The sequence below is a fragment of the Callospermophilus lateralis genome, chromosome 13, assembly GCF_048772815.1.
Source record: "Callospermophilus lateralis isolate mCalLat2 chromosome 13, mCalLat2.hap1, whole genome shotgun sequence".
NCBI classification, from domain to species: domain Eukaryota; kingdom Metazoa; phylum Chordata; class Mammalia; order Rodentia; family Sciuridae; genus Callospermophilus; species Callospermophilus lateralis.
In genome coordinates, this window is record NC_135317.1 from 31,059,166 (window position 1) to 31,078,880 (window position 19,715).

Genomic DNA, 19,715 nt, shown 5'->3' on the forward strand with positions numbered 1-19,715 from the left:
TCATGAAAATATTTGGCAAAGCTATAAAGAAGTCAATTTTAATCCTACTAAAAAAAAGGACAAGACAATCACATGGAACCAGTTATCACATACCAACTGCTGTCATGTAATCCCAGCGGTCAATGAGGCACATATTGAAGATGAGGTGATCAGATGTTTGCCCCTGGCCAATAAGTGAAATCTGCTTCTCCAAATTCTGGCATACTGATGAAGTCCAGCCAATGAGAAACCAGAATACTACCAAGAGTATTACTGCCAGCATCTTCATGACCCGGCCACCAGTCATGTATGGAATTCGTTGTGCAGTTCGTGAAAGAAACACCTTCAAAACCCTAGAAACACAGAAGATCAAATGTGAAAGTAAACCTAACAGAAAGTAAAACTCTAAAATAAAATATCTTATTTTTCTATCTAAAATTTAAAACCACCAAAACTAAAGTATACGAAGTTTAAACATGAGAAAAAACAGAAATACTTTGTTCATATTTTTATTTCATTTTAGTTTACCTTCCAATAGTTGAACAAATATATTCATTAGAAGCCATTGGTCAACAAATTCATATCTGATGGAATTCTTTTGAACTTGTCTTATTATTTCAAGAAAAATTCTGAAGACTTAGAAAAATCTGTAGAAAAACATTACCAAAATAACAGGGTTTCTGAAGGATCAAAAAATAGTTCTGAAAGTAAGTAGTTAGCTTTTAAATATTATATTAAGTCAAATTCTTCCTTGAACCAATTATTTGTTTTCATAAAAGAATATCATCATTTTTGATTACAAGATGGTGGATTAGAGGAGAACTCGTTACGTGACTCCCAGTTGGTGGACAGATGTTCCCCTTCATAGGAGCCCTCATCCATGAATTTAAACTTCATGGAGCTTGTGACAGGATTATAAACAGGGGCTGGTCACAAAAACAGTCCAGAATGTGAGAAACCCCGAGTTGCTCCATGAGTGGAAACCAGCCAGTGGAACTGAACGCTGCCAGCAGAATTAATGGAATTGAATTCTGAGGAGTGCTGGCAACTTAGAGACACAGAGTTTCGGATCCTTTGGAGATAGAATGCTCCAGACTCCCAGTCGCATCTCCATGGGACATTGGACCAAGGACTGAAGTTTGGACTTAGTGAAGAAACAACCCAGTTTCCTCCCCCTCACCGGACACCCGGTGTGGAAACGGGCAGTCGCCATCTTGGAAAATCTACCTCTTCAGCTTTGGGTGGATCTCACGGACAGCGAGATTAGCGACAGATCAACGGTGATGACTTGGTGAGTGCCCAACAAAGAGCGTTCAGCTGATCATGAGCACGGGGTGACCAGGGCGCCACACGCCCAGACTGAACCCAGGGCTGTGGAGAGGAGTCCCAGTGACTGGGGCCTGGCGAGCAGGAGAAGTGAGGGGGGATAGAGACCTGGAACAACCCAAAGAGATGGGGATTGGAGAGGGCCTGGCAGGGGAGGGAGAGCTGCCCCACATGGATTGCTTCCTACATCCTGAGGGCAGAGACTCAACCTGGAATGCACAATGCCATCTACTGGTAAAGAAGAAAACAAAACTCTAAGAGTACATTTTTTTTCTTTCACTTTCTTCTTCTTTTTACTTCTCTTCCCCCTTCTCTTCCCCTCCCAACCTTCCAAGCGTTACTATTTCAACTACATGTAATTTACTAAATGCAAAAAGGTGAACATTTATATGCTTCTTATAGTCCCCCCAAGTACTTAGATACCCCAAAATACTCCTGTCTATTCTTCTGTTAATAACCCCCTTCATTAGCACTCTACTCCAAAGTAGCAAAGATATATTAACCCCCATATCCTCACATCTTTCATCCTAAACATAAAGTCCTATGTCCAACCTTCAATTCTCTATACGCCACCAGAACCTGTATGCCTTTTATGAAGCTAATGAATTTACTTTAAATTACAATTGAACCCAACATCTATAGACATTATCTCCCATCACAAAGGAGAGACCTCAGAGCTATACAAAAACAACACAAATTTATAGGAGTAAATAATAACACAGCAGTCACACAGAGATGGAAAGAAACATGAGCATCATGAAAAAAAAAAAGGCGGGGGGAAAGGAACACAAACAATACAGGACAACTCAACAATAGAGGAGTTGTTAGCTCCAGCAGAAAAAATGTCAAATAAAGATTTCAAGATATACATGTTTCAGTTGATCTGGAGTCTCAAGGAAGACTTAGACAGCAAATGCAGACAATGAAAAATCACTTTGACAATGAATTTCATAAACAAATCCAAGAAGCAAATAAGATCAACTCTACAGAGAGATAGAGGTTATACAAAAATACCAACAGAAATCCTGGAAATGAAGGAAATTATAAACCAAATTAAAAACTCAAGTGAGAGTATCACCAATAGAGTAGAACAATTAGAAGTCAGATCAACAGACAATGAAGACAAAATATATCATCTCAAAAAGAGCCTAAACAACTCAAAAAAGCTGATAAGAAACCATGAGCAGAACATCCAAGAAATCTGGGATACCATATAAAGACCAAATTTAAGAGTCATTGGGATAGAGCAAGGTATAGAGGCCCAAACCAAAGAAATGAGCAATATATTCAATGAAATAATTTAGAAAACTTTCCAGACATGAAGAATGAAATGGAAATCCAAATCCTAGAATCCTACAGGATGCTGAATGTACAAAATCACAAGAGACCCACACCAAGACACATTATAATGAAAATGTCCAACATACAGAACACAGAGCGAATTTTAAAAGCTACAAGGGAAAGGAGGCAGATTACATTTAGGGGTAAACCAATTAGATTAACGGCTGATTTTTCATCACAGACACTGAAAGCTAGAAGATCCTGTTACAACGTATTTCAAATGCAAAAAGATAATGGGTTCCAACCAAGAATCTTGTATCCAGCAAAATTAAGCTTCAGTTTTGACAATGAAATAAAAACCTTCCACCATAAACAAAAGTTAAAAGAATTCGCAGCTAGAAAACCGGCTCTGCAAAGCATCTTGGGCAAAACATTACATGAAGAGGAAATGAAAAACAACAATGAAAATCAACAGTGGGAAGTAGTACAGTAAGGAGTAAAACTAATCAAAGAGGAAAAATAATCAAGTTAAATAACAAAAATAAACAAACATGGCTGGAAGTACAAACCATATCTCAAAAGTAACCCTAAATGTTAATGGCTTAATCTTGCCAATGAAAACACATAGGCTAATAGACTGGATTTTAAAAAAAGATCTAACAATATGCTGCCTACAGACTCATCTGTTAGGAAAAGACGTACACAGACTGAAGGTGAAAGTTGGGAAAAATCATACCACTCACATGGACCTCGGAAGCAAGCAGGGGTGTCCATAATCATATTAAAAAAAATACACTCAAGCCAAAGTTAATCCAAAGAGAAAAAGAAGGACACTACATACTGCTAAAAGGAACCATTCACCAACAAGATATAACAATCATTAATAAATATGCCCCAAACAATGGTGCAGCTATGTTTATCAAACAAACTCTTCTCAAGTTCAAGAGACAAATTGACCACAACACAATAATCATGGGTAACACACCTCTCTAACCACTGGACAGATCTTCCAAACAAAAGTTGAATAAAAAAAATATAGATCTCAATAACACAATTAATAACTTAGATTTAATTGACATATACAGAATATATCAACCAAAATCAAGTGGATATACTTTTTTCTCAGCAGCACATGGATCCTTCTCCAAAATAGACCATATATTATGTCATAGGGCAACTCTTAGCAAACATAAAGGAGTAGAGATATTACCATGCATTTTATCCAATAATAATGGAATGAAATTGGAAATCAATGATAAAATAAGGAAGAAAAATTCCTACATCACTTGGAGAATGAGAAATATGCTACTGAATGAACAATGGGTTACAAAAGACATCAAGGAGGAACACAGACACAACACATCAAAATCTATGGGACACTATGAAAGCTGTACTAAGAGGAAAATTCATTGCATGGAGTTCATTCTTCAAAAAAAAAAAAAAAGAAAGAAAGAAAGAAAGAAATAGCCAACAAATAAATGATCTCACACTACATCTCAAAGCCCTAGAAAAAGAAGAGCAAGTCAGCAGCAAATGCAGTAGAAGGTAAGAAATAACTAAAATCAGAGCTGAAATCAATGAAATTGAAAAAATTGATGAATCTAAAAGTTGGTTCTTTGAAAAAATAAATAAGATTGACAGACCCTTAGCCAAGCTAACGAGAAGAAGAAGAGAGAGAACCCAAATAACTAGCATATGGGATGAAAAAGGCAATATTACAACAGACACTACAGAAATACAGAAGATAATTAGAAATTATTTTGAAACCTTATACTCCAATATAATAGAAGATGGAGAAGGCATTGATAAATTCTTTAAGTCATATGATTTTCCCAGATTGAGTCAGGAAGATATACACAACTTAAACAGACCAACATCATGTGAGGAAACAGAAGAAGCAATCAAAAGATTATCAATCAAGAAAAGCCCAGGACCGGATGGATATTCAGCCAAGTTTTACAAGACCTTTAAAGAAAAACTAATATCAATACTCTTCAATCTATTTCAGGAAATAGAAAAAGAGGGAGTACTTCCAAATTCATTCTATGAGGCCAATATTACCCTGATTCCATAACCACACAAAGACTCTTCAAAGAAAAAAAATTTCAGACTAATATCTCTAATGAACATAGATGCAAAAATCCTCAATAAAATTCTGGCAAATAGGATGCAAAAGCATATCAAAAAGATCGTGCACCATGATCAAGCGGGTTTTATCCCTGGGATGCAAGGCTGGTTTAACATACAGAAATCAATAAATGTAATTCACCACATCAATAGACTTAAAGATAAGAACCATATGATCATCTCGATAGACGCAGAAAAAGCATTCGACAAAATACAGCATCCCTTTATGTTTAAAACACTAGAAAAACTAGGGATAAAAGGAACTTAATTCAACATTGTAAAAGCTATTTATGCTAAGCCTCAGGCCAGCATCATTCTAAATGGAGAAAAATTGAAGGCATTCCCTCTAAAATCTGGAAAAAGACAGGGATGTCCTCTCTTACCACTTCTATTCAACATAGTTCTTGAAACACTAGCCAGAACAATTAGACAGATGAAAGAAATTAAAGGCATAAATATAGGAAAAGAAGAACTTAAACTAGCACTATTTGTTGATGATATGATCCTATACCTAGCAGACCCAAAAAGTTCTACCAAGAAACTTCTAGAACTAGTAAACGAATTCAGCAAAGTGGCAGAATATAAAATCAACACCCATAAATCAAAGGCATTCTTGTATATCAGTGACAAATCCTCTGAAATGGAAATGAGGAAAACTACCCCATTCACAATATCCTCAAAAAATATAAAATACTTGGGTATCAATTTAACAAAAGAGGTGAAAGATCTATACAATGAAAACTATATAACCCTAAAGAGAGAAATAGAAGAAGACCTTAGAAGATGGAAAGATATACCTTACTCATGGATAGGCAGAATTAATATTATTAAAATGGCCATATTACCAAAAGCACTCTACAGATTCAATGCGATTCTGATCAAAATCCCAATGGCATTCCTCACAGAAATAGAAAAAGCAATTATGAAATTCATCTGTAAAATAAGAGGTCCAGAATAGCTAAAGCAATTCTAAGCAGGAAGAGTTAAACAGGTGGTATCATTAAACCAGATCTTAAACTATACATCAGAGCAATAGTAACAAAAACAGCATGGTACTGGCACCAAAACAGACTGGTAGACCAATGGTACAGAATAGAGGACACAGAGACTAACCCACAGAATTACAGCTACCTTATATTAGACAAAGGTGCTGAAACCATGCAATGGAGAAAGGATAGCATCTTCAACAAATGGTGCTGGGAGAACTGGAAATCCAAATGCAACAAAATGAAATTGAATCCCTATCTCTCACCATGCACAAAAGTTAACTCAAAATGGATCAAGGATCTAGTAATCAAACCAGAGACTCTGCATCTAATGGAAGAAAAAGTAGGCCCTAATCTCCAACACATGGGGTTAGGCCCCAAGTTCCTTAATAAGACGCTTAATTCTTATAGCATAAGAATTAAAACCAAGAGTCAACAAATGGGACGAATTCAAACTAAAATGTTTGTTTTTTTTTTTTTCTCAGCAAGAGAAATAAAATGTGAAGTGAATAGGGAGCCTACATCATGGGAACAAATTTTTACCCCTCACACATCAGATAGAGCTCTAATCTCTAGGATATACAAAGAACTCAAAAAGTTAAACAACAAAAAAACAAATAACCCAATCAACAAATGGGTCAAGGACCTGAACAGACACTTCTCAGAAGAGGATATACAATCAATCAACAAATACATGAAAAAATGCTCACCATCTCTAGCAATCAGAGAAATGCAAATTAAAACTACTCTAAGATACCATCTCACTCCAGTAAGAATGGCAGCCATTATGAAGTCAAACAAGTGCTAGCGAGGGAAAAAGGTACACTCATACATTGCTGGTGGGACTGCAAATTGGTGCAGCCAATTTGGAAAGCAGTATAGAGATTCCTTGGAAAACTGGGAATGGAACCACCATTTGACCCAGCTATTCCTCTTCTTGGACTATACTCAAAAGACCTAAAAACGGCATACTACAGGGACACAACCACATCAATGTTTATAGCAGCACAATTCACAATAGCTAGATTGTGGAGCCAGCCTAAATGTCCTTCAATGGATGAATAGACAAAAAAAATGTGGCATTTATACACAATGGAATATTACTCAGCACTAAAAAAATAACAAGATCATGGCATTTTCAGGGAAATGGATGGCATTAGAGCAGATTATGCTAAGTGAAGTTAGCCAATCCCCAAAAAAGCAAATGCTGAATGTCTTCTCTGATATAAGGGAGAGATAGGGAGGAAGAGCATGAGAAGAAAACTACCTCTAGATAGGGAAGAGAGGTGGGAGGAAAAAGGAGAGAGAAGGGGAATTGCATGGAAGAGGGAAGGAGACTCACTTCATTATACAGAATTCAGGTATGACGATGTGAGGGAAAAAAAAAGAAGTGGGTCACATTAGATTCGTATAGAGAAGTGATGGGAGGGGAGGGGAGGTGAAGGGTGGAATGGAAGGACAGCAGAATAAAATAGACATTATTATTGCTGTGGGTATATATGTGACTGCATGACCAATGTGATTCTGCAACCTGTACACTCAGAAAAATGAGAAATTATATCCCACCTGATTCAAATGTATGATATGTCAAGATCATTGTACTGTCATGTGTAACTAATTAAAACAAATAAAAAAAAGAAAAAGAAAAAAAGAAAATAAAGTTTTCCATAACTCTAAAAAAATAATATCATCAAAAGTATTTTCTGGACAAAATTCCACAGTCATTTTATCACATTACCAAAAATAATAATAAATAATTATAAAAACAATGAGGGATATTTAAACACTAGGTAAATTGCATAATATCATTACATTAATGAAGGAGATTTGGATGATATAAGAAATGTGATTTTTAAAAATTTGGAGTATTTTCTGTATATATGACTCAAACTGCCAGTGTTAAGAACTATTGGATTAAATGGTATGTTAGAATTGTTCCTCATTTAAATATTGTGGAAAGTAAAAATCCAACCTTATTATAGGAATCCTCTATCTAGTTCATTCTTCACTTTCATCCATAGAATATTCTCAGTTGATTTTAACTCTTTACCAGCATTCTGACATTTTTTTCACAAAATTTTGGTTTAACATAAATCAACATATAGGAATAGTCCATAAACTTATAAATCTAGGAAGATTTTACATTCAGATTTCTTCCAAAACAATTTTTAGATTCTTATTCCTATTTAAAGAACACACACATCAGGAATCCAATGTAACCACTACAACACAGTGTAGCAGATAATGCATTTTGGTGACTTAGGCTAAGAAAGAGAACAACAAAATCTAAATATCAGACCCATAGTCAAAGAAGAGGCCTTATTTCAAAAAGAGTGGTAAATTATTACATAATGCCTTTTTGTTTAACCAACCTTATAAATGACCAGATATTGACCAAATATTACTCCTAATTATTTTGGATAAGAAGTCTTTCATTGTAAATTAGCAGATCAAAAGACTCAAAAGAACTCCACAAAAAATGGCAGAAATAATTTGGAAAATTAATATTTTTGCAAGTTCCAGTATTATTTCTGCAGGAGCATGTTTCACCAGGCATGCATCACTGTGAACATATAATCATTTCTGGTTATAACTGGATGAGTTCTAAATTGGGAATGACTAGGGCTCTCAACAGAGAAAACCTGACCTATTTTTCTGGTCTTCTATAATTTATCTAGGGAAAAAATACTATTACAAATTCTATCTTTACCTTTAATTAGAATATCTATAGGATAATTATAATGAAGAAATAATAACAATCATGCATTAGCTATCTAGGCAACAAGGGAGGCATAAGATATGATTCTTATCTTCTAGAAGCTTAAAATCTAACTCAAAATAAGTCTGAAATTGCTAATATATGAAACAGCACATAGTACATGTTGTATGTAGCTAGTAAGTCTACTACCCTAATAGAACATGTGGTATTTCATCTGAACCTTGATAGACATCAATGCATAGAAATGGGAGAAAATAAACAAGGTAGGAGGTATTCTGGTTGAAGGCAATCACAAAGTATAAGCAGAAAAATATAAGTTTTCTTTGGGGATGGTGGGTAGAACTGCTTGGAAGGAGGAGTTTGATCCCTGATATATAGGAACTCTCAGGGAGTTTCAAGTTATACAAGGAATTTTTATAAGGTTGAAAAACCACTGCCTTAGGGAAAAGTAGTTATTATCTACATTTTATTTCTATGGCAAAATGTAAAAAATAAATCATTTTCTGGCACTTGAAGATTTTTATAATCCTCACTGAAACACTAAAACTCAGTTAGTAGTGAGTTCATTAAATAACTATTTCCTTAATCAAATGAACTTTGATTGCAGAGTGAATCTATAAGATCTAATTTTGGTAATCTTTAAATCAAGAAATTTCACTTCTAAATTATCAGAAATGTTGATGTTTCCCACATGACCCTTTGGGTATTTATTGTACATCCTGAGAATTCAAGATTGCCATATATCCTATAATCTCATCTCCAGAGATGTAAAAGCAAAGCTAAGCCCAAGCCATCATGAGTCTCCCATTATTGATTTTACTGGCTCTCAAATAATAGGAAGTATTATACAAGTATGTATTTAAACCTATGTATTTCAGTATATTGGTTTTTGTAACATGGCATAAGATGCACTTTTCTAGCACTACCTTAAAGTAAAATGAGAACCTTCTGCTATACCTTAAAATATATGAGCACTTGTTAGTTTATACAAGCTCACTCCTAGAATCCATATTCTAAAAAAGAATACTTATACATGTGTTTTTATGAACTACAGCTGTAAAAAGAAATACAGTCATTAAACTTCCAATGTAGATGACCTTTCCACTATTTTTTTCAAAGGTAAATCTTTAGGAAACCATCTGTTCAGAAGACTAACTATTTCTGAAGAAGCATATATGAGAAGACTGCTAGATAGTTCCAGAATTTATTATGAAGGCATATTTAAAGTATAATTTTAGCTGTCATTGTTAATAATAGATAAATTCATGGAAATCATGCTGAAATAATGAAGAAAATGGGCAATTCAAGAATTGTCTATCACTATACTTATCTGCCACTACTTTCTCACTTCTTACAAATTTCTGGTTTGAACTCATATGACTTCACTGTTAGAACTTGTACTAAGTTATTAATTAACTTATGAATATGCAATTGGTACTATTCACTCCTTATTTTATGTGATCTCTCTCCAGCTTTTGGCATGATTGAAGTGCACAGCTTCCTCTGTGTCACATTATCGTGAATTTCTTCCTGTCAGCTCTTTTTTAGTTTCTATTGCAGATTCCTCTTCCTCAGACTTCCCTTTAAATGGCAGTGTTTTTCAAGGATCTCCTAAATGTCACAATTTCTATTCTTATTCTCTATGTCACACCTAAACAACTCCATCTGTTACCACATTTCATTTGCTAACTATTTGTCAATAAGTCTCAAATCTATATCATCAGTTCAGATTAGTCTCCTGAGCCCAATATCTATATACTCAATGGTCTATTGGACATGAGCAGGCCCCCAAATAAAATCAGTCCTCTTTCCATTCTGCCCACTTTCAACCCATCTTGCTCTGTTACCCATCTTAGTGAACAATACTACCTAACTGCACAAAGTAAAAACCTAAGAATGAACTTTGATTTTTTTCCTCACCCACATTCCAGCAATAAAAAAAATCATCAATAATTTAATTTCTATGTCTTAATAATCTTTCAAATTCTATTTCTTCCATCCTCACTGTCACTATATAAATCCTGGCCACTACCTTTTTCCTATGGTACCACTTGCATATGCATAAGTTAATTAATAATCTAAGTACAAGTCCTAACAGTGAAGTCATATGAGTTCTAACCAGAAATGTGTAAGAAGTGAAAAAGCAGTAGCAGATTAGTATAGTGATAGACAATTCTTGGATTGCCCTTACTGGTCTTGCCTACCCACCTTTAGTGCATATTCTGTGCTGAAGCCACATGATCCTTCCATATTGTACTCTGATCATGTTGCTCCCATGTTTACAATTCTTCCATGTGTATTAACCCAAATCATAGGTGCCTCTGTCCTATGTAAAAGGCTTTTTAAGAATTTTTAATTGATTTTAAGAAAAAAAGAGAATGGAATGCATTATAATTCTTATTACACATATACAGCACAATTTTTCATATCTCTCGTTGTATACAAAGTATCTTGACACCAATTTGTGTCTTCATACATGTACTTTGGATAATAATGTCCATCACATTCCACCATCCTTGCTAACCCCCTGCCCCCGCTCTCCCCTCCCACCCTTCTTCCCTATCTAGAGTTTGTCTAGTCCTCCCATGCTCCCCCTCCCTCCCCACTATAGCCAACCCCCAAAAAACAAATGCCAAATGTTTTCTCTGATATAAGAAGGCTGACTCATGTAAAAGGCTTTTAAATGTGGGTTCTTATTCACCATGGTAGCCTCATCTCTCACTAATTTCTCCTTCCCATAGTCCTTCAGATCCCTCTGGATTACATGCAGGCATTGTCTATCTGAATCTTTGCTCCCATCTTCCTCACTGCTGCTCTTCCAAACAATACAAACATAAGGTTCAGCTATCTCCTATTTATCCCTTCATATCTCAGTTTAAATGTATTTGTTCTCTAACTCATGGTTCCCAAATCAGTAGCACCAATATCATTTGGAAACTTGTTAGAAATGAGAGTTCTTAGATCCCATAGAGATATACTGATTCAGAAAGTCGAGGGAGGACTAACCATCTATTTTAACAAACCCTCTAAGTAATTATGTCAAAGGTTTAAGTTTAATAATTGCTGCTGCAGACTGTTTTTTCCTAAAATAGGTATAGGTGCCTTTCCAATAGGCTGCTCTAGTCTGCTAGATAGGTTTTTGAGTTTTCATTATGTTGGCACCAGAATTTAAAGCTGCTAGTGAGTTTTCCATTTTCAGAAAATTTGCATTTGTTTGTAATTTTATAGCATCTCTTTTCTTTATAAAAAAGGAATGAATATATACATCTTTGAGTCATCCCATTTATTAATTTAATTGGAATAATCCTAACATTCTTTAGTTCTCTATTTGAGTCAAGTCTTATTTATCTTCCTACCTTCATAGAAACTCAATAAATTCTTGTTATAAAAGTTTTGAGGAGATAGGTACCTATTATGAATGTAAAGCCATCTGATTCTTGACAAAAAAAGCCTGGAGAGTAAACTGTACAAAAAGGGTTTCAGGTTGCTGCCTGTCATTCTGTTTTCAATAGTGACAAGTTCCCCCATACATCAACACTTTCATCAATTTTTCAAAATATTATTTTCAGAAGTAAACTAAAAATACTTTTTGGTCACTGAATGGATTTTAGGCAAGCATTACAAAGTATAGGCATCACCTGGACAGAAATAGATTTTAGACATTTTTCAGACATGTAGTTCAACAAGACTATTTTGATATACTGTTACTGCTATTATAAGAAAGAAAAGTCACAACTGGGTCTCTCAAATATGTATATTTTTACCAATTTTAGTGATCTACTCAAGTTTTCATATTACACATTGTTTTTCTTTTCTTCTCACCATATAGTAGGTAGATAGAATAAAAAGGAATGATGAAAAAGAAAGGAAAGAAGAAAGTAAGGAAGGGAGGGAGAGTTGGTTAAGTTGTAATACTGTTATAGGTTAAATCTTAGATGGTTAGACCTGGAAGAAATATTGGGAGTATCTGTTCTGATCCTATTTAAAAAAGGAAAGAACTATGAAGCTTAGCCGGGGGGTCATTTATCCAAAGTTATAGTCAGTGAGTAGCGGAATCACTACAAAATGATCCTCTTACTCTTATGTGAGTACTTTTTTCAATTATTTTACCAAAAGAGAAATATTAGCTGGTTTAGAAACATATTATCTTTTAAAAACACACAAATCTGCTTCTCCAAAATTGCCACATTTCCAATACTTTTCCAAGTACTTTTCTCTGTAATCCAGATGCTCAGTCTTGATTACCATCCCTTTTATCTAAACTGATTCAAACCTCACTTGTCTTTGTATATGGTTCAAGAATGCCACAAAATGGGAAATGAAAAAAAGAATGGAAAATCTGAATAAAGTTTAAGACACCTGTGGTATAGCATCAATCATACCAACATATGCACAATATAGGAGTCTCATGAATATAGAAGAAAGAAAAGGGTCTGGGAAAAAGTCTGAAAAAATAATGGCCAACACACACATCATCATCATCAACAACAAAATCCTAGCAATAAATCTAACCAAATAATTGAAGATTTCTATTGTTAAAATTATAAAACAATGGAGAAAGAAATTGAAGACACCAGAAGATGGAAAGACCTCCCATGTTCATGGATAGGCAGAATTAATATTGTATAAATGGAAATATTACAAAAGTAATCTACAAATTCAATACAATCCCCATTAAAATATCAATGACATTTTTCACAGAAATATAAAAAAATCTTAAAACTCATATGAAAGAATAAAACAACCCAGATTAGCAAAAACAATTTTGAGTAAAAAGACCAATACTGAAGGCATCACAATACTGAATTTCTGCCGCAGTCTGGCTGGGCACAATTCAGGAGCCACTTGTCAAAAGAAACTAACTTTATTTTTAGAACCACATACGCCAAACAAAACAGCTCCTCAGGAAAAAACCCTCAGAGCCCAACTGCCACCACCGGCTTCCCACAAGCCACTTCCTCCACCACCAGCCTCTCCACCTCCCACAATCCTCCTGCTCTTGAGGCCGATTGGCTGGGTCGCATGGGCAGAGCCAAAAAAGTCCCCCAATGAGCAGCTCCGTGGCCTCAAAGGGCAGGGAAACAGCCCAATGAGCATCATCGCAGAGGAGCCAATCAGCTAGACGTTGCTGGAGCCGCTGTGAGCCAATCATCAGCTGGCAGTCTGAAAGGGCGGGGAAACAGCTCTATGAGCATCTCCAATGAGCATCACCGCAAAGGAGCCAATCAGCTAGATGTTGCTGGGGCCGCTGTGAGTCAATCATCAGCTGCCAGTCTGAAAGTTTGCTGGGGCCCCTTTGGCTGTGGCTCTCAACATCTCCCCCTCTCTGTTTAAACAACAAGCATGTGGCTTAGGAACCGTGCCTGCCTTAGGTTGTCCAATAGTACATATGGTCCTTACCCGTTATCTTAGGTTGGTACCATTGTAATTGGATCTTACCCGTCACTGACTACTGGTCCAGTATACAGCCACACCTGTGTAGAGGTCTTTGTACCAGCGGGGGGGGGGGGTGAGGTTCTTTGCCTCACCTCTGTTGGCCCCCAAATTTTAGCTGAATGATCATGACAAGCAGAAGGGAGGAAGATACACCAAGCCAATTGACGGCTCCTTTTGGAGCTATAGTAACTGAAACAGCATGAACCTGGCATAAAAACAGACACATGGACCAGTGGAATATAAAACAGTGGCAAACCCACACAGACACAGTTATCTGCTCCTTTATAAAAGTTTCAAAAATATTTTTGAGAAAAGAGACTTTTTAACAAGTGATGAAGGGCAACTGTATATTCATATGTAGAAGAATGAAATTAGATCCCTATCTTTCATCCTGCACAAAAGTCAAATCAAAATGGATCAAAGACCTAGAATTTAGACCAAAAACTCTATAGCTGCTAGAATAAAGCATAGGGTCAACACTCGGGCATATAAGATCAGGCAACAACTTACTTGGAAGGACTCCTAAAGCTCAGGAAATAAAATCAAGAATTAATAAATGGGGGCTGGGATTGTGGCTCAGTGGTAGAGTGCTTGCCTAGCATGTGTGAGGCACTGGATTCGATCCTCACCAACACATAAATGTAAAATAAAGATATTGTGTCCACCCAAAACTAAAAAATAATTTTTAAAAAAGCAAATGGGACCATTTAAAAAAAGAATTAATAAATGGGATGGCATCAAATTAAGATGGTCTGAACAGCAAAAGAGTGTAAAGAGAGAACCTATAAATCTAAGAAAATTTTTGCCTGATATTCTTCTGAGAGAGGATTAACAAGCAGAATACATAAAGAATGCAAAGGGCTTAACCAACAAAAATGGGCAAAAAAGACATTTCTCAAAAGAAGAAATACAAATGATCAACACATATATGAAAAATGTTCAACATCTCTAGCGGTTAGGGAAATACAAATCAACACTGAGATTTCATTTTATTACAAATAATAAAAGCTGCTGAGGATGTGGTGAAAATGGAACTCTTACACATTATTGGTAGAATTGCAAGTTAGTATAACTGTGTAAATCAGTATGGAGATTCCTCAAAAGACTAGGAATGGAACCACCAAATGACCCAGCTATAACATTGCTTTGTATTTATCCAAAAGAATTCAAGTCAGCATATTGTAGAAATCCATGCATATCCATGTTTATAGCAGTTCATTTCAGAAAAGCCAATTTACAGAAACATCCAAGTTGTCCCATCAACAGATGAATGGATTAAAAAATGTGGTATGGGGTTTTATTCAGACATATAGAAGTATAAAATTATGTCCTCTTCAGGAAAATGGATGGAACTGGAGAACATCAGAACATCATGTTAAGTGAAATAAACCAGCCTCAGAAAGTCAAGGGTCATGTGTTTTTTCTCATTTATGGAAGCTGCAGCGAAAAAAGGAGACAAAAAGGGGACCTTGTGAAAATAGAAGGAAGTCCCCTACTGTAGAGGAAGGGAATTAAGGAAAGGGAGAAAAGAAATGGGTGTTATTGGGGAGTGATATTGAACAAATTATGTTATATGCATGTATAAATATCTCATAATGAATTCCACTATTACTAATAAATATAATGTGCCAATAAAATTTCTAAAAAATTTAAATTCCTTCTAAGAACACCACCACCACAAAACTAAAAAAATAATAAGAGAAAAAAAACAGTGGCTATAACAGCTTAAATTTGAGGATGGACATAAATCTACACAACAACCTAGAATCCCATAGGTGGTTAAAATTCTCCTTTAATTATGCAGAAGAAATTAACAGATTTTTAAAATTTGTTTAAATCGAAGGAGTTTGTCTCTAGTGAACATGCCCTCCAAGGAATGGTAAAGGGAATCCTTGAGGTTGAAATTAAAGACTACTACACAGAAAATCAAACTCACATGAATAAATGAAGATCACTGGTAAAGGTAACTCAGTAAATAGAAAAGTCAGTACTAACGTACTTGAGGTTTGTAATTCCTCTTCTTTCCTTTATCCAAGATAACTGCATAAAACAAGTATAAATTATACTGATAAGCACACAATACTTAAGAATATAATTTGCAATGTAAAAGGAGAGAACAGAGCTATTTTGGAGGAAAGTTTCTACATACTATTGAAATTGGTGTTAGCTTGAATTAGATTTTTATTCATTTAGGGTATTAATTGTAATTCCCAGGGCTACCACCAAGAAAATAACTAACACAAATAACAATAAAACAAAGAGAAGGGAACCAAAATTATATACTATACAATATTGATTTACCACAAATGTAGGCAGTAATAGAAGAACTGAGGAACAAAAAAATACAAGATTAAAAACAGATTACAAAATGGAAGAAGTCCTTCTTTGTGAGTAATTACATTAAATGTAAACTTATTAAACTCTCCAATTAAAATGTAGAGATGGCAGAATGAATTAAAAAATTCTACCATCTATTATATAAGAGAGTCACTTTAAATCCAAAGAAACAGGTTAAAAGTAAAAGAAAGGCAAAAAATATGCCATGCAAATAGTTACCAAAGAAGAGTAATTAGGATAGCTATATTATTAGACAAGATAAACTTATAGATAGTATTTGTTAAGAGAGACAAAGATTGATATTGTATAATTATAAGTGTCAATCCATCAAGAAGCCAAACAATTATATATACATATGCATCAAACATCAGAGATCCATAATATTTGAAGAAAATTCTAACAGAGTTGAAGAGAAAAATTGTTCAATTAAAACTGAAATTGGAGACTTCAATATTCTGCTTTCAATAATGGATTGAACATCTATACAGAGAATCAATAATAAAACAAAGGAGTTAGATGACATTATAAACCAACTAGATATGATATGTAGAACATTTCACTCGACTGTAGAATACAGTCTTAAGAGCACATGGAACTTTACCAAGAATACCTTAGGCCACCAGTCTGAATAAGTTTATAAACACTAAAATCATGTAAAGTACCTTATCTGATCACAGTGGACTGGATTCGAAATCAGTAACAAAAGAAGAGTGAAAAACTCATAAATATATGGAAATTGAACTAAACACCCTTAACCAGTGAGTTAAGGAAGAAGTAACAAGGGAAATTAGAAAATAATTTGAGATAAATAAAAATGAAAACAATATTTCAAAACTTAGGGCTTTCAGCAAATGCAGTAATGGGAAAATTTATAATTGCAAATACCTATATAAAATAATAAAAAAGAAATAAAATCAATAATCTAAGCTCCTACTGTAAGGAAATTTTAAAAAGTGAAGAGCAAACTAAACACAAAGCAAGGTAAAGGAAATAAATAATGTTAGAATGAAAAATGTAAAATAATACAATCAACAAATGTAAGTCAAAAGATCAACAAAACGGACAAACATTTAGTTGGAATGAACATTGTGTAATCCTGGAGGAAATTTGAAAGTATAAAAATGGCTTATTCCCTTAAATAGAGGTCAGTGATGCTAACTGACCTCAAATCAGAACAATTTTATTTTAACTCAGCATAAACACTTGTTTCTTAAATCACATCTTTGAAGATATATCCGTTGTCACAACATTGCAGATCATTGAGAGCATTTGGGTGCTTGTGCTGCAAACATGCTTAGTTTTGAAAAGTATGGCACCAAGTTTACTGATAAACAGATTTAAATGTAGAAACTACTGGTCCCTCCTCATTGCTCTTGCAGCTCTAACTTATTACAGAAAAATATTTCAAACAATATGCAGATGCTCAATTTTTCTGAAGATCAAGAAGAAATCTGATTAGGAATCATATGCTTGTTCCTTTTCTTATAAACAGAATAATTATGAATAGTAGAACCATTGTCTGCCAAGTACCTATCAGAATATGTTCGATCTTATATTTCAATTATTTAGCATTGTTTAACCAGAAGGAAGATATTAAATTACATTTTTATTCCAGGATTATATATTTTTAAAATTTAGCCTTTTTCTATTTAATATAATGTTTAGGTATATAGCAATGAGATTTCAGATGAAACTATAAAACAAACTCATTACAGATGCCTAATAGCATCATTATTTAAATAAACAATTTAATCACAAGTTCAAAAGAGAAGGATCACTAATTGCATGGCTTTGTAGACTGTGTTAAATGAAAAATTCCTTAGACCAACTAAATTTAGTCAAGTTTATTTGAATAAAACAAAAACAAAAAAAAGATTCGCAAATCGTGCAGCTCCCAGAACTAGAGCAGGTTTTGAAAACTTAAACCAACAAAGCAATCAGACAGCATTTATAGGAAAACAGAAGTGGGGCATAGAAAGCATCTTAATTGGCTACAGCTTAGTCAATCAGCCAGGTAACTGGTTACAGCTTACCCAGTTATTTACCGTTTACTTGGCTAACTGGCTACAAGTCCTTCTACAACCAGTCAAGCTCAGTTACTGTGATTAAATTCCATATTGGTTTGGTCTGTTGGGCCCAGTGAAGGTGCTCAGTCCAAACTCATGGCCTCCCACAAAATATTAAGCAATAAAGACACTTAAAATTACACCATTTTAATGCTAATAGTTAAATCTTGATTTATTACTTATAATTAAAGATTTAGTTTTGCAATGTGAAAAAAAGCCTTTTCCTAGAAATAGAAATTAATCACACATAGTATGTCCCGGGGATATCATAAAGGAAACCTTTTAAAATCTGTTTTCTTTTTAATCAAGATTGCCCAGATTAGGGTGTGTTAGAAATGATAATAGCAAAAGCTGTTTCTCTTTCCAAGAACAATTTAAACTTAATAAGACCTGTGGCTTTTCCTTTTCAGTCTTTTTTGACATACATTTATAGAAAAGGAATGGTGTCAGATGATAGGAGACTACAAAAAGATAACAAAATTCTTTGCAAATATGAGGTCACCATTTCTATTTTATTTTTTATTGATGCATTATAATCATAAGTAATAGGGAGATACATTATGCCACATTTGCACATGTATATAATTTGATTAATTACATTTCCCTATTGAACACGTGTGATCATTTACAAAAACTACTTTTTAAAGAATAGTTATACATTAGTATCTTTAACCTGTTTTTAGATGTTAGTCCTTTATAAAAGAAATGTTTAAAAGTAGTATTTTTAAAAACCCTAAAGAAATCTTTGTTTTCACGTTAACATTAACCCACAGTAAAATACACAATATTTATTAGCCAGCAAACAGAGCCTGCAACCACAGATATAGTTTAGAAGGTAACAGTGTTAATACATAACCATTGTTGGGTTATTAATGTTGCTAAAGAAGAACTTTCAGTTGTCAATAAAACTTGGAAATTAATTTAATGCTGTTGTGATTGCTCTTATGGTTGTTGTGCTATTTAATTTTTTATACTTTGTCTCACTACTAGATTTTATTAAATTTTATTTAAATTTCTTTGTAGATCCCAAAGTGCCTTCTACCTTACCTTGCCTATTATAAATCATTAGTGTTATAAATTAAAACAAAGATGAATCTATTTTTTACATGTAAATTGATTCCTCCATTAAAACTATATCATATGGTCAAAATATAAAATTAGAAAATCAGAAACAAAAAATGAAATGAAAAACACAGTTATATATAAACAGCATTTAGTTGAATTTTATTCTCTAGCATTTTTTCTATACAAATATAAAATATTTTATAATATTAGGATTATAGTATATAATCATATTTTGCTTTGTTCCATATGTGATATCTAAGCATTGTTGAATAAAATTCTGTATTTGTAAAGGTCATGATCTTTGATAGCACACAACCATTTAATCAAACGATTTCCATGTTTTATGCCACTTTTATGCTTTCTTTAGATTTGAGAAATTTAAAAAATTCAGTT

The 19,715-nt window shown here is 34.1% G+C and overlaps 1 protein-coding gene across 1 annotated transcript in view; it reads right to left on the bottom strand.

Annotated features, from left to right (window-relative positions):
* The window catches only part of Gpr158 (G protein-coupled receptor 158), a 411,653-nt gene that overhangs the window by 31,199 nt on the left and 360,739 nt on the right, over window positions 1-19,715 (bottom strand). Inside the window, exon 7 of the mRNA XM_076832133.1 lies at window positions 94-332. Coding sequence (XP_076688248.1) covers window positions 94-332 — 239 coding nt within the window. The remainder of the gene's footprint in view (window positions 1-93; window positions 333-19,715) is intronic.